The 14,319-nt window shown below is 46.4% G+C and overlaps 1 protein-coding gene and 1 long non-coding RNA gene across 2 annotated transcripts; one reads left to right on the top strand and one right to left on the bottom strand.

Annotated features, from left to right (window-relative positions):
- Positions 1–617: 617 nt before the first annotated feature.
- Positions 618–2,084, bottom strand: CLDN3 (claudin 3). The gene has a single exon (XM_031967944.1). It carries the CDS (start codon positions 1,844–1,846, stop codon positions 1,181–1,183), a length of 666 nt encoding a protein of 221 aa, XP_031823804.1. The 5' UTR covers positions 1,847–2,084; the 3' UTR covers positions 618–1,180.
- A 145-nt stretch (positions 2,085–2,229) lies between these two features.
- On the top strand, positions 2,230–13,949 carry LOC116423478. Its single transcript, XR_004234094.1, has 4 exons — positions 2,230–2,332; positions 9,621–9,967; positions 10,647–10,808; positions 13,718–13,949. It is a non-coding gene; the product is annotated as an uncharacterized LOC116423478 (long non-coding RNA).
- Positions 13,950–14,319: the final 370 nt, after the last annotated feature.

The following is a 14,319-nucleotide window of genomic DNA, read 5'->3' as shown; positions in this document are numbered from 1 at the left end:
GGAGCCAGCCCGGGGCCCTCGGGGCGTCTTCGGCCGGGTACCGGTTCCGATCCAGCGGCGAGAGGAAGCGCGGCGAACTTACACCGAGCAAAAGAGGGCGCTGAGCCCCTGTTACTAACAATGGCACTCCGCGTCTAGCCCTCGTCCCCAGTACTGGAGCTCAGCCGCCGGCCAATACAATTTCTGTGCACCTGATATTGAACTCTTCCCCCCCCCCTTCCCCCACCTCGCGGCTGAGCCCTGAAGTCCGGCCCCCAGAATCCTAGCCCAACACTGAGTCCCTTTCCCGGTACTGAACCCCATTCTCAGGGCTGAGTCCCGGCCCGAGTCCCGGTCCACGTCACTCAGTCCCGGGGCTGAGCTCCACACGGGTTGCGCGCCTTCCCCAGCATCAAGCTGAGTTCTAGGGAACTTGACCGCGGTCAGGGAATCTCTGCGCGAAGGGGCCGCAGTTTGGGGAGGGGGAGGGCAGCTGTGGGGAGGGGGAGGGCAGCTGTGGTCGGAAAGATCCCAGGAATCCAAAGGGGGAAAGAGCTGAGACTCCGATCTAAGCCTGCAGGCTCAGGGGGACGCGCGCGAGGGCTCCGGAGCTGGTCAGGACAAAGGGAGCCAGCGGGTGCGAAACGAAACTTTTTATTGAAAAACCCCTTCCCTTTCTGCTCCCTCCCCCTCCCCACTAGCAAGCGGCCGCTGGTCCTCCTCACCCGCTGGCCCAGCGTCCGAGGGCTGCGGCCCGACGTGAGGGCCCGGGTCGGGCCGCGTCCCCAAGGTCAGGCGCCCAGTGCACTCCACAAGCACCTGTCAGCTCGGGGTTGGGTGTCGTAGTCTAGCCCCGAGCTGCCGCGGACCTCGATTTTCGCTTCGCGCGTGGCTGTCGGCTGGCCCGGTCCACCGTGAGCGAGGGTTCGGGGGTGGGAGCGTTGGGGGGGGGGAGCCCGTTCATTGGGCCGTTTCCCTCTCTAGGATCGGCGGCCGCCCGCTTCTTCGGGAGTTGCCGGGGATTCCCGGGGGGCAGAGCCGGCCGCGTCCGGGGCGCGCCGTCGGGGGCCGCCCCTGCGCCAGCGGGGCGGCGCGGGAGACCTGCGGGCGCCCCTCCAGTCCATCTCTCGGTCCATCCGTCCGGCAGCCAAGCGCCAGCTCGCCCGCCCCGGGTCCGCGGCGCGGCTCGGCGGGCGCGGACTCACACGTAGTCCTTGCGGTCGTAGCTGGGGCCCAGGCCCGCGGCCGTGGTGGCGGTGGAGCGCGGGGCCGAGTAGAGGATCTTGGCGGGCGTGTACCTCTTCTCCTTGGGGGGGCAGGAGCAGCAGAGCAGCGCGCCGCCCAGCAGCTGCAGCGCCGAGGCCGCCCAGCCCACGTAGAGCCCCGCGCCCATCTCCCGCTTCTGGGGCTCGGCCACCAGCGGGTTGTAGAAGTCCCGGATGATGGTGTTGGCCGACCAGGACACGGGGATGAGCGTGAGCACGCCGGCCAGCAGGAAGACGACGCCCGCCACGATGGTGATCTTGGCCTTGGCCGTGTCGTCCTGCACGCAGTTGGTGCACTGGGCGCCCACCAGGGACACGAGGAGCCCGAACGCGGCCAGCAGGATGGCCACGACGAGCAGCGCGCGAGCCGCCTGCAGGTCCTGGGGCAGCGCCAGCAGCGAGTCATAGACCTTGCACTGCATCTGGCCCGTGCTCTGCACCACGCAGTTCATCCACAGGCCCTCCCAGATGATCTGCGCCGTCACGATGCTGGTGCCGATGAAGGCCGTCACCCGCCACATGGGCAGCGCGCAGCACACGATGGTGCCCAGCCAGCCCAGCACGGCCAGGGACACCCCGGTGATCTCCAAGCCCATAGACATGGCGGCGGCGGCGGCGGCCCGGGGGCGCGGGGAGGGGCGCGAGGGCTGGCCGGGGCCCCCGGAGCGGCCCTGGCAGAGACGGCAGAGGGCCGGGGGGCCGACACACCCGCGCTGGCTCTCCTCGCGCTGACGGCTCGGCTCCGCCGCACCTGTCTCCCCCTGCCCACAGCCTGCTTGGCGACTGCACTCCCCGGCTCTGGCTCCCCCGCTTACCTCGGTGCCCGGGGCCGGAGTGGGGGCGGGCGGGGGCGGGGCCAGAACTTTCCTCGGTCGGTGACGTGTCCCTGCCACGCCCACACCCCCTCCCCTGGACTGTGAAAGGGGAAGAGGCCACGGGGTGGGGGGAGGGAGCAGTTGGATCCACCTGCTTGCGTTCCCTTGTATTGACGTGAACACCTCCGACTGGCCAGCAGTCAGGACCGGCAGGGGGGGATTTCGGGAGCCCCAGAATCCCGGCTCCCTTTTCTAGTCCCTAGAAACTCTCAGGTGAGGGCCTGGCCGAAGAGCAGGGAACGCAACGGGGGGTGTGGGGAGAGACAATGTACTTCTCCAGGCGCAACCTCCAGTTTTTGGTCTCCCTTTTCTGGGCCCGGCAGCATTTCGTACACAGTAGGTGCTTAATAAATCCTTTTGATGACTGATAGGGCCTTTAGCTCTAGAAACGAACCGTTCCTTCCATTTCTAGTGTCAAACGTATGCTCAGCGCAGCCCAGGCCTAAGAGAATCCGGCCCGAGTACCTGGGGGTTCATGAGAGAGGGTCAATTCTGGCTTGGGGGAGATGCTTTAAGTCAGGGGTGGGAAACATCCTGCCCCCAAGGTGTATGAGGCTGGCTGTAATGATGCTTCATTTGCTAAGGGAAGCCCGGGCCAAGGTGAGCTGAAAGCTAGCTACACCTTCCCATCCAATGATGATTATATGATGATATAAATATCCAAATGATCCTTAGCAGAAAAAAAAAAAAAAAAAAGCTTCCTCACCCCTGCTCTAAACAGTCAGTTGGCTCCGTCTTTGGCTGCATGACTTCTGTTTTGGTGTAGAACAGGAGATCCCCAGGAGAGGATGGGTCAAAGTTCAGAGAAACAGCAGGCAGGATCCACCCAGATACCTCAGAGCTGGTCTCCAACCCCACGGCAGGGCCAGCCTATAGCAAAATCATGAAATTTGCCTCTGCCTTTTTTCCTTCTTCTCTCACCCCTTGCCTTGCTCCTTCCTACTTTCTAGACTCCCAAATACTTTTTTCTTCAACCTATCTAGTGTAATTGGTAGGAAAGGACTGGTTTTCATGGAGCAATGAATTTGAAGAGAGAGGATCTGGGCCACTTAACTTTGGGCCCTTTCTCTTTCTGGGCCTTAGTTCCCTCCTCTGTAACGTACAGGTTTGGATTAGTTCCAGTTAGAAATCTATGACTATGAAACGCTGGGACGTCAGATATAATTTAGTTGGTGGAAAGTTTTTTGTTTGTTTGTCAGGAGAGGACTTCCAGGGTTTTTTTTTTCCGGACACTTTTGAAAGCCCCTTTTTACCTCTGGGTGTTTACCCCACCCATAGTTTACTTGCACCATGGATTCCAATGTTCCACCTCCATAAATTTCCCCAGGTGTCCAAGAAGATAAACAGGGCAAGGTAAACAAACACTCAAGGTGCAGGGAGAGAAGTTCTGGTCAGTGTTTTATTGGGAGTTTCATAAATAAGGAGGAGGATCCAAAACATATGCTCTGGGTTTCTATGGGGAAAGGGGATCATGGTGGGGAGACAGAGATCCGGGCTGATAATGTCAAGCCTGCATAGTCTTATTTGAGTTATTTAGAACTGGGATTGGGGTCAGACAATGTAGTCAGGGCCAATCATAGGAGTGGGAAGGGGGTGAGGGAAGAATGGGCAAGGTGATGATTTTAGATTTATTGTGGGGGGGGGGTGTCAGATGAACTGGGGTTATAGAAATGGGTTCTGAATTTAATAAAAAAGAATACATTTCCATATCAAAGTATATCATGGATTATGAGAAAAAATGTAAACCTCTATTATGTACAATTTGCTTTTTTAAAATGTAAAAAAAAAAAAAAACCAGCATGTTTTTTTTAGAACTGGCCCATTTGTGGGTTTCCTTTTAAATTTCACTTCTGTACATTTTTTTCAAGGTAAAATGACTTGCCTGAGGTCACGAAACTCATAAGTATTTAGTGTTTGAGATGAGATTTGAACTCGGGTCCTCTTGAGGTCTGGACTGGTGCTCTGTTCATTGTACCATCTGGCTGCCCTTCCTCTATACATTAAAAAACACGTTTCAATGATCCTTTATTTTTTTCTTTCTGTTGTAGCTAATTTTATTTTTCCCCAAGGTTCTCCTCAGTTGTAAAAAAAAATAATAATAAAGGAAGAAAGATATAATCTCTATAACTAGTATAGTCAAGCAAAACCAAATCCATATCTTTGCTCTGTGTGCGTGTGTGTGCGTGTGTGCGTGCGTGCGTACGTGTGTGTGTGTGCGTGTGTGTATGTGTGTGAGATCCTTTTGAATCCAGAAAGAAGGTAGATAGCATGGGTCTGGAGTCAGAATGGGTCATTTCATTCATTCAGTGGAGCTCTTAAGTTTTTGAAAGGTGTTTGTCTTTATGATGTTATTGCCGCTCTCGCAATCTTGTTTTTATACATTACTGTCTTTAGACATTACTTTCCTGGTTCTGCTCACTTCACTCTGTATCAATGCATACATGGCTTATTAGAAACTGTCCTTCATCGTTTATTATGGTACAATATTATTTCATCACATTCACATATCATAAATTGTTCACAGTTCCCTAATTGTTGCCCAACACCCTGATTTACAATGTTTTGCTTCCAAAAAAACTGCTATAAACATTTTGTATGTTTGACCCTTTCCCCTTCTTTGATTTCTTTGGGGTCCCCTTACTTTTGCTTTTACATATGAGGAAATTGAGTCCCAGAGAGAGTAAGTAACTGAGCCCAAATTTGGACCTACGAATTCTGGGGCATCTATCCTGGGAGTCTATGTTCCCATTCAAAAAGTATCAGATTTTTGGACTGAGAAGTTTCTCTTTCTCTTTCTTCCCCAAACATATTCTTTGTGTCTCTGTGTCTCGCTGTCTGTCTCTGTCTCTCTGTCACTCTGTCTGTTTCTCTTTCCCCCCTGTCTCTGTATCTGTCTCTCTCTCTATCTCTCTGTCTGTCTGTTGGTCTCTCTATCTCTCTGTCTCTGTCTCTCTCTGGCTCTGTCTGTCTCTGTCTCTGTCTCTCTGTCTCTCTGTCTCTGTCTCTGTCTCTCTCTCTTTTTCCTCTTTTTCTGTTTCTTTCCTTCCCTGCTGTGGAGCTACAACAAGAAGAGAGAAGGCTGAATGAAGGCATTTATGAAGCTGTGGAATAAACAATACATTTGAAGTCAGAAGACCTGGGTTCTAGTGTCAGTCATTCTATTCTTATCAGTGGCCTGTTGCTTCTGGGTCATAGTTTTCTTATCTGGAAAATGAGGGGTTTGGACCAGATGATCCCTAATGCTTTTCAGCCTGAACTTTCAGTCATTTTGTGAAGCTGGCCTGGGGTGAAAATAAGAACAGGTCTTGCCAGAATTCTGCCTGGAATGTAGGATCAGTTGACAACAGGGACTACTAACTCTGCAGTTTGGGATCCTTCACCCAAGCTTGGTTCTGAGGAAACATGGAATTCTGGTCCTGTAATCAGCTTTCCCAGATCTACATACTTCAATTTTTATTAGTTTCTCTAAGCCTGTCGATGCTTCTCTGAATACAACATGTTTGTTTCTTACCATACAGTGATAGTCCATTGGATTCATGCTCGACAATGTAGTTGGCTGTTCCCCACACAATGGGAATTTTGTTTCCAATTTCTTGCGCTCCCCAAAAGTGCTGCTATAAATATGTTGGTTTATATAGAACCTTTCTTTTGGTCAATGACCTCCTTGGGATTTAGAGCTAGCAGTGGAATCTCTGGGCTAAAGAGTATGGTTGCTTAAATACTCCATTTGCATAATTTCAAATTGCTTTCCAGAATGGTTATAATGAGAATAGCTAACATTTGCATGGCATGCTTTACATATATTGCCTTATTTGATTCTCACAACAACTCTAGGAGAAAAGAGAGGGGAGAGAGAGAGAGAAAGAAGGAGGAGGAAGGGGGGAGGAGGAAGAGGAGAAGGAGGAAGAGAAGAAGGAGAAGAAGAAAGAAGAAGAAGAAAAGGAAGAGGAAGAAGAAGAAAAGGAAGAGGAGGAGGAGGAGGAGGAAGAAGAAGAAAAGGAAGAGGAAGAAGAAGAAGAAAAGGAAGAGGAAGAAAAGAATGAGGAGGAGGAAGAAGATGGAAAAAGAAGAAGAAGAAGAAAAGGAAGAGGAAGAGAGGAAGAGGAAAAAGAGGGAGGAGGAGGAAGAAGAAGAAAGAAGGAAGGAGGGAGGAGAGAGGAAGGGAGTCAAAGGTGAGATCAAGAACAGAGGAATTTCTCATTTTACCATTGAGAAATCAGCCCTGCAAGGAAGTGTCTAAGGCAGATCTGGACTCTCCTTTTAGTGTTTACCCACTTAGCTGCACAACTTGACAGCTCCACCAACAATGCATTAGTGTATCTGTCTACAACCCTCTAACAGTGATTATTCCCACATTTTGTCATCTTTGCAAAGTTGCTGGATAAAGTCTTAGAGTTGTTTTGATCTCTGATTAATGATTTGGATTAATCTTTCACATGGGTGCTAATAGTTCACAATTTTTTTTTGAGAATTGCTCCTTCATATACTTTGACCATTTGTCTATTTGGTAAATAGCTTTGCTTTCTCATTTACATGATTCATTCATTGATCCTGATCTAGATGAGAGTCTAGGCTCTGGCACTTTGTTGCTTCCCTGACTCTGTTTCTTCATCTGTAAGATAGGTATAATACTACTTGCACTCCCCCACATGGTGGTAAAGAAAGAGAGATACAGAAACTTGTAAGTTGTTCTGAGGAAGTGATAGCAGGCGGATAATGAGAAGCACAGAGAACAGAGGGAGGATTCTGTTAGAGAAGATTAGAGAGGTAGGTAGCTACGGGGTGCAGGGGATAGATAAGTGGACTGGGAGACAAGAAGACCAGAGTTCAAATCCTTCCTCAGATACTGTGTGATCCTGCATAAGTCACTTTACCTCAGTCGGGCTCAGTTTCCTCATCTGTAAAATGGAAATAATAATAACATATATTTCCTAAGGCCATTGTGAAGTTCAAATGAATCAATATTTGTAAAGTCCTTTGGAAATTTTAAAGTGCTCTGTCTGTGGTAGGTAGCTATTATTAGAGTGCCTTTTTACATATCCAAGTGCTGGGGAGTGGCAGCGTGGATACCTTTGTGTTTGTGTTTATGTAACTATTTGCCATAGAAGGCTAGAGAGGGAAGGACCTCAGAGACATTGTGACATATTGGAGACAACTGTTGGTGCTTCACAGCTAGGAAAGAAAAACTTGGCTTTGAGCCCCACAGGTCCCTGCTGGTGAGTTACATTGGACTAATAATCTCTTTGTGCCCCAGGTAACTCTGAGGACTCTAAGTTAAAGAGAAGATATTGACCTGCTGTAGGAGAGGGAATTTCCTCATTTAGGGAGTTTCCAGTAGTGATGCACTCTTAAGCTCCAGTCCCTATCCCCATCCCTATGTGCTGGGCTTAGCACTGGGATACCAAAATACAAGTAAAATAGTTTCTGTTTTCAAGGAGCTTTATCCCCGACAAGAGGGGATTCTTCTTCTATTTGAGGACCTCTACTCAGGAAAAAGCCACATAAATCCCCAGAATTCAGAACTGCAGAACAAGCATGGCTATATCCAATCCATAACTTCTCAGCTTAACAGATGCGAATACCGAGACCAAGGAAATAAAATCGCAAGCCCCAGATCAAATTATTAGTGGTGGGATTTGAACTTAGTTCTGATTCCAGAAAAAGGGCTCTTTCTACCATACTATGTGGCCCTATTTTTTTTTTTTAAGGTTCAGTGATACTTAAAATTTTTCTTTACAACCCAGTCCCACCCCAATAAAACACATTCCTCAGGACCCTTCCTCCCACGGAAACATGTTTAAGCAAAACCAGAACCCATCTGTCTGTGTATGCTTTCATAGCTGTATCCCACTCCATTCTACTGAAAGTAGGGAAGGAATCACTGGTCCCCCAGTTCCATTGAATTGAATCTGAATTCTGTCTTTTATAATTTTTGTCTTAGTGTCATAGAATTTTAGAATATTAATATCCTATGATATATTAGAAAGTTAGAATAGAATATTAATATGTCTATTAAGGACTAAAATCCCACTCCAGAATCTCCTCATTGGTATAGAGTGAGTTCTGAAATTGATCCCAAGGGATCCCATAGCCTGACATTCTATCAAAGGGAAAAGGCGTCAAGTGTGGGCCAGTGATCTCTTCTTTGTCCATTGCCTTAGCTAAATCAATATTGTCTGGCTAAGTTCAGCAAGGCTCATCCCCAGGTTGACTTGGGGGGGGGGGGGAGGATGACGGGGACGATCTTAAGGGCATAACCTCCCCTAAAGACTACAGAAGAAGAGAGCATCCACACTGATGAAATTACAGATCTTGGAACTATTAAGAGAATTACTTGTATAATAATTTGTCACTCAGGGAGAATTAAATTCAATTAAACAAGTTTTTTTTTTTTTTTTTAAATTAAAGAACTATTAAGTGTTAGATGTAGGAGATAGAGGATTAGTCTCAGATCCAGGAAGACTTGAGTTCAAGGGTTCTACATCCTGGCAGTGTCACCTTGGACAAGTCACAGTCACTTCTCGGTGTCCAAGGCAAGTCTGACAATAAGTAGCAGAGCAGGTGTTTATCTGCCTTTTCGGAGTTTCCTTTACCTGAACTCTCCAAACCAGTGAAATCTCACAAGCACAGACCCTTCCACCCCCAATAGTTCCTGGAACTGTGCAACACGTTATAGATCTAAAGATAAAAAGGGAAGGTTCCTGTCCTCAAGGAGCTTACACTTACTCAGAGGATACAACCAGAAAGGGAAAGGGGTGAGGGAAGAAATGCAAAAAAAATCTAGAGAAAGTGATCTCCAGAGGCAGGAAGGTGTAGCTTTTGGGAAAGTTCTGCAAGGGAAGTAGAGTCTGAAATGAGCTTTGTTGAAATGCTATAGATTTAGAATGGGAAGAGATCTTATGGATTATGGTGTCAAACTCTGAGGCACAGAAAGGTTGTGATTGACCCAGATGATACCGCTAGCAACCGGATTTGAATCCAGATCACCCTACTTCATGGCACAGAGAGGGTGCATTCCAGAAGGGGATAATACCTATGCAAAGCATGAAACTAGGGAGAGGGAACGTCTTGCATGGGGAATAGCTAGTGGGCTTTCTTGGCAAGAACAAAACGTGTGTGGAAATTTAATTTACCATCGAGACTTGGAAGGACACCATCAGTCAGCACATATGCCTTATCCCTCCTGCTGTTTCACAGCCTCCCAAGAGGAATTCAATTCAGTTGAATTCAACAAATATTTGTCGTGTGCCAACTGAAAAAGGGCAGATTAGATTTGAACCTTGTACTTGGCCGGTTGCCAACCATCGTAGTTCCCTGCAGCTATCATTGACTCACTAATCATTTGGAAGGGACCTTATGGATCTTGAGCCCAATCCCTTGATTTGAAAAAGGTGGGACCGAGGGCCAGAAAGTCGGGCATGTGGCCAGGGCTAAGGTCTGTGATAATGACAGAGATAAGACAGAATTACACAATTCTTGTTCCTCTCTTGTCTTTCCAAAGGAATGATCTTCAGCCTGGGAAGAGGAGGGTACAGAAATCCAAGATAAGGATGGAGCTAGCAGGAAGGAGCTCTGGATGCTCGCAACCCAACCCAACCCAACCCAACAAACCGAGATTAAGCAATGGATCAAACAGCAAACATTTAAAAAGTGATTAGCATTTGCCAGGAGCAATTTGCTAAGAACTTGAGGGCTCCAAGAGAAGGTTTTAGTCTCTGCTTCCTGAAAATTTGAATTCTAATGGAAAGACAAGCCCTTTGGAAGGTGGATAGCAGAACCTACAGGAATGGATAGGTGATGACCTTTTAGAGGAAGACTCAGGCAAATTATGGAAGGCCACCTGCACAAGTCAGTGATTCTAATAAGTGTTGTTTTCTGCATCCTCCTTAGGTCATCACTTGTTGATCAAGTCATTTTTAGTCATGTTCAACTCTCTGTGACCCCATTGGGGTTTTCTTAGCAAAGATACTGGAGTGGTTTGCCATTTCTTCTCCTGCTTATTTTACAGATGAGGAAACTGAGGCAAACAGGTTAAGCGACTTACTCATGGTCACACAGCTAACAGGTGTCTCAAGTGGGATTTGATCCAAGTTTTTCTGCCTTTAGGGCCAGTGCCCTATCCTACACAAGTCTACAAAGAGATTGCCTAGCTAGTCCAGCTCAAGGCAATGCAAATATTAAGGAGCTTGAAGTTAAAGAAGAATGGGCTTATGGGAGTACTCCATACCTTTCCTTCTCCCTTTGACCTCGTGGAATTCTTGGTTTCCTTCAGATCACATCTCAAGTGCTAGCTTTCACAGGACACCTTTTCTCCTCCCCCTGGCCCCCAGTGATTAGCTCCCTATCTTTGAAATGATTCTCTATTGACTTATGATGTAACTGTTGTATCCCACCCCTGTGCAGTGTGCGCTTCTTGGCAGCTAGCAATGAATCATTTTTGTTATTGTATCCCCAGCATCTAGCACAATGGTTGGCACATCGAAAGCCTCAATCAACAAGTATTTATTAAGTATCTGCTACATTCCAGGCACTGGGAGTAGAGACAAAAATGAAACTATTTCTGCCATTCAAGAGCTTGCGTTCCATCAAAGGACTCGGTACATGTTTGTGGAAAATGAATTGATGATGATGAAAAGTGCGCTGAAAGATGCGGATTGTGATCAAGAAGTGAAAGAAAGCAGTGAAAGAAGTGAGTGAGCTCTGAGGAATCAGGGGTGGGGGTGGACAGGGGCCAGCGTTTCCTCTACACCTCGGTTCTGTTTGAATGCACGGCCAAGCACACCCTCGGCCAGCAGTAACGCAAGGAAGAATACACAGCCTCTATTTGTCTAACAACCAGAGAAGGTAAACAGAGCCAGCCCAAGTGAAACTTGGAATAACAGAAACTCTCAGAGGTGGAACGCGGCTCGGGTCAGTCCTTTTGCCCTAGTGAGCTGCTCCCCAGGGAGTGGGCTAAAACAATTCAGAGCAGGGCTACCGGAACAAGTTGGTGCAATTCTGGGAGAGGAGAATCCTGGAAAGAAAACAGAGTGAAAGCAGAGACTCCTAGTCCCAGGGCGCTGAAAATCTGTTTCGAGGGCCACCAGATCTAATCTGGGCTAGGGCCCGATTATTATTATTATTTTTCTTTTGTTGAGGCAATCGGGGTTAAGTGACTTGACCAGGGTCACACAGCCAGGAAGTGTTAAGGTCACATTTGAACTCAGGTTCTGTTGACTTCAGGGCTGGTGCTCTGTCCACTGCACCAACTAGCTGACCCCTCTAGGGCCCAATTATGAAGGTCAATCTATTCATTTTCTCCTCCTGGTATCTTGCTCACGTTTCTCCTCTTCTAGCTCCACCCAGGGGAAAGACAGCTGGACTTGCATCCTGCTTCAGACCCTTACTAGCTGTATGATCCTAGTCAAGTCATTTAATCTCTCTAGATCTCGGTCTCTTCATATGTAAAATAGGGATAACAATAGAGCCTTCCAGACCGGGTTGGAATGAGGATCAAATGAGATAATGTATGCAAAAAGCACTTTGCAAACCCAAAAAGGCAAAATAAACCAGCTTTTTTTTTTTTTTTTTTTTTTTTTTTTTTTTTTTTTTTAAGATTGTGCTTATGGTTTCATTGGTATAGGGAATTTTCAGGGAAGAAACTTCTTCCACAAAACCATATTGACACTTATTCTACACTTTATAGTCTTAGAGAATTGCCTGGCGCATTGACCTGTCTGGTGTTGTTAAAGCCAGGCTCTGATCCCAAGTCTTAGTCTAATATTTGGCACATTAGTAAGAGCTTAATAAATACTGTCAACTATCTAGCTGTTTATCATCAAATATTTTCCTCCCTCTCTTCCTCTCTCCCTCCCTCCTTTCCTTCCTTCCTTCCTTCCTTCCTTCCTTCCTTCCTTCCTTCCTTCCTTCCTTCTTTCCTTCCTTCCTTCCTTCCTCTGAGACAAGATCTATTATACCACATTGCTTCTCTATTATCCTCTTTTCTTAGAAATGAGCTAACCTTTTACCTTCCTGAGATCTCTCATCTATCTTACTTAAGACCTTAAATCCTCCTCCCGCTGTAGACAGTCTTTATTTTTTCCTCCACTACCTGCCAAGACTAGAATTTCTCTTTGTCCCCTTGATTTCAAATCCTGCCACCGCCTGTAGGATCCCCTTTTAGAATCTTTCCATCCCACTTCATCACTCCTCATTTGTGTCCTTGGCAGCCCCAGGTGTAGAATGCACTCTGAAGTAGATGAATGGAGATAAAGAAGTTTTCTCTGAGGTGCAGGTGGGGAATAAGAAGGATAACCCAGGACAGGAGAGGGGAGATGAGACTCTGAAAGGGAAGAAGCATCTGGAGGATGGGAAACTCTCACCAAGGATATTCAGATGAAATGACTGACATCCATATCTCCCTGCCTCTAGGTTTTCTCTTCTCTCTAATCCACCACCCATAAAATTACCAAACTGATATTTTCTGTTTCCTTCTCTGTAAGATGATAAGGTTAATTCTGGAGAGAATTTGGAACTATGCCCAAAAGGCTATCAAATTGTACATACTCTTTGACCCAGCAGTGTCTCTACTGGGACTGTATCTCAAGGAGATCATAAAAGAGGGAAAAGGACCCATGTGTGCAAAACTCTTTGTGGCAGCCCTTTTTGTAGTGGCAAGCTCCTGGAAACGGAGTGGATGCTCCTCAGTTGGGGAATGACTGACTAAATTGTGGTATATGAACGTAATGGAATGTTATTGTTCTGGATAGCAGACTGATTTCAGAAAAGCCTGAAAGATTTACATGAACTGATGCTGAGTGAAGTGAGCAGAACCAGGAAAATGTTATATATAGTATCAACAAGATTATGCGATGATCAACTGTGATGGACTTGGCTCTTTTCAACTGTGAGATGATTCAAGGCAATTCTAATAGACTTGTGATGGAAAGTGCCATCCGCATCCAGAGAGAGAATTGTGGAGACTGAATCTGGATCAAAGCATAGCATTTTCACTTTTTTATGGTAGTTCTTTATTTACTTGTTTTTTTCCCTTTTTAAATTTTTTTACCTTTTTGATCTGATTTTCCTTGTGCAGCATGATGAATATGGAAATATGTTTAGAAGAATTGTACGTTTAACCAATATAGGATTGGACTGGGGGTAGGGAGGGAGAAAAAAATGAACACAAAGTTTTGCAAGGAAGAAGGTTGAAAACTTTCTTTGTATATATTTGGAAAAATAAATAGTTTTAAAAAATAAGTTCATGAGCTAGAGGGGGAAAAAGAGATGATGAGGTTAGACTAGATGGCTTCTAAGGTCCCTCTGTGCTCTCAGCTTATGATTTTATCTTTCTAAATTGATCACACATCACTCCCAGTTACACATTCCTTGTTCTAGTCAAACTTGCTTTTTTGTGATGCTTCAGCTCCTGCCTGGGGGGTTTGCCTTCTTTACTTCATAGATTCGCTGGCCTCCTTCAAAGCCCAGCTCAGGTATCAACTCTTAAAAGAGTCCTTTCCCAAAACCTGCTTTCCCCTTAGTTGTTAATACTTTTTATTTATCAACAAAATTATTTTATTCTCTCTATATGATTATATGATTACTCTCTATATTTTGTAGATACAGGAAGACTTGAATTCAAATAATCCCTCTGACCTATGTGATGCTGAACACGTTTCCTTGAAGCTCAGTGCCCCAGGTGGTCTTGAAGATTATAAATGTCAAGAGCTGATCTGTCTTGAATAAGGGAGTTTCCTTATTTGGAATTCTCTGGACCAACGAAATCACAGGTTCTGTGTAAAAAACAAAACAACAACAACAACAACAACAACAACAACACACACACACACACACACACATCCTTCTTTCTTCCTCCTCTTTCCTCTTTCCCCTTCTCCTTCCCCCCTCTCATTTCCCTTCCTCCTCTCCCCAATATAAGCTCCTCTAGGATAGTTTTTGTATTCACAGCACTTTGCACAGTGCCTGAAGCATTGTTGTTTTTAGTCATTTTTAGTCTGACTCTTCATAATCCCACTGGTTTTTGTTTGTTTCTTTGTTTTTTGGCTGAGACCAGTTTGGAGTGGTTTGCCATTTCCTTCACCAGCTAATTTGACAGATGAGGAAACCTAGGAAAATTGAGTTAGGTGACTTGCCTGGTGTCACACCATTAGTGTTTGAGGACAGGACCTTCTTATTGCTCTTATTTGTCCCTCATTTTCCAA

The sequence above is a fragment of the Sarcophilus harrisii genome, chromosome 4 (genome assembly GCF_902635505.1).
Source record: "Sarcophilus harrisii chromosome 4, mSarHar1.11, whole genome shotgun sequence".
NCBI classification, from domain to species: domain Eukaryota; kingdom Metazoa; phylum Chordata; class Mammalia; order Dasyuromorphia; family Dasyuridae; genus Sarcophilus; species Sarcophilus harrisii.
This window is presented reverse-complemented; position numbering and strand designations above follow the sequence as displayed.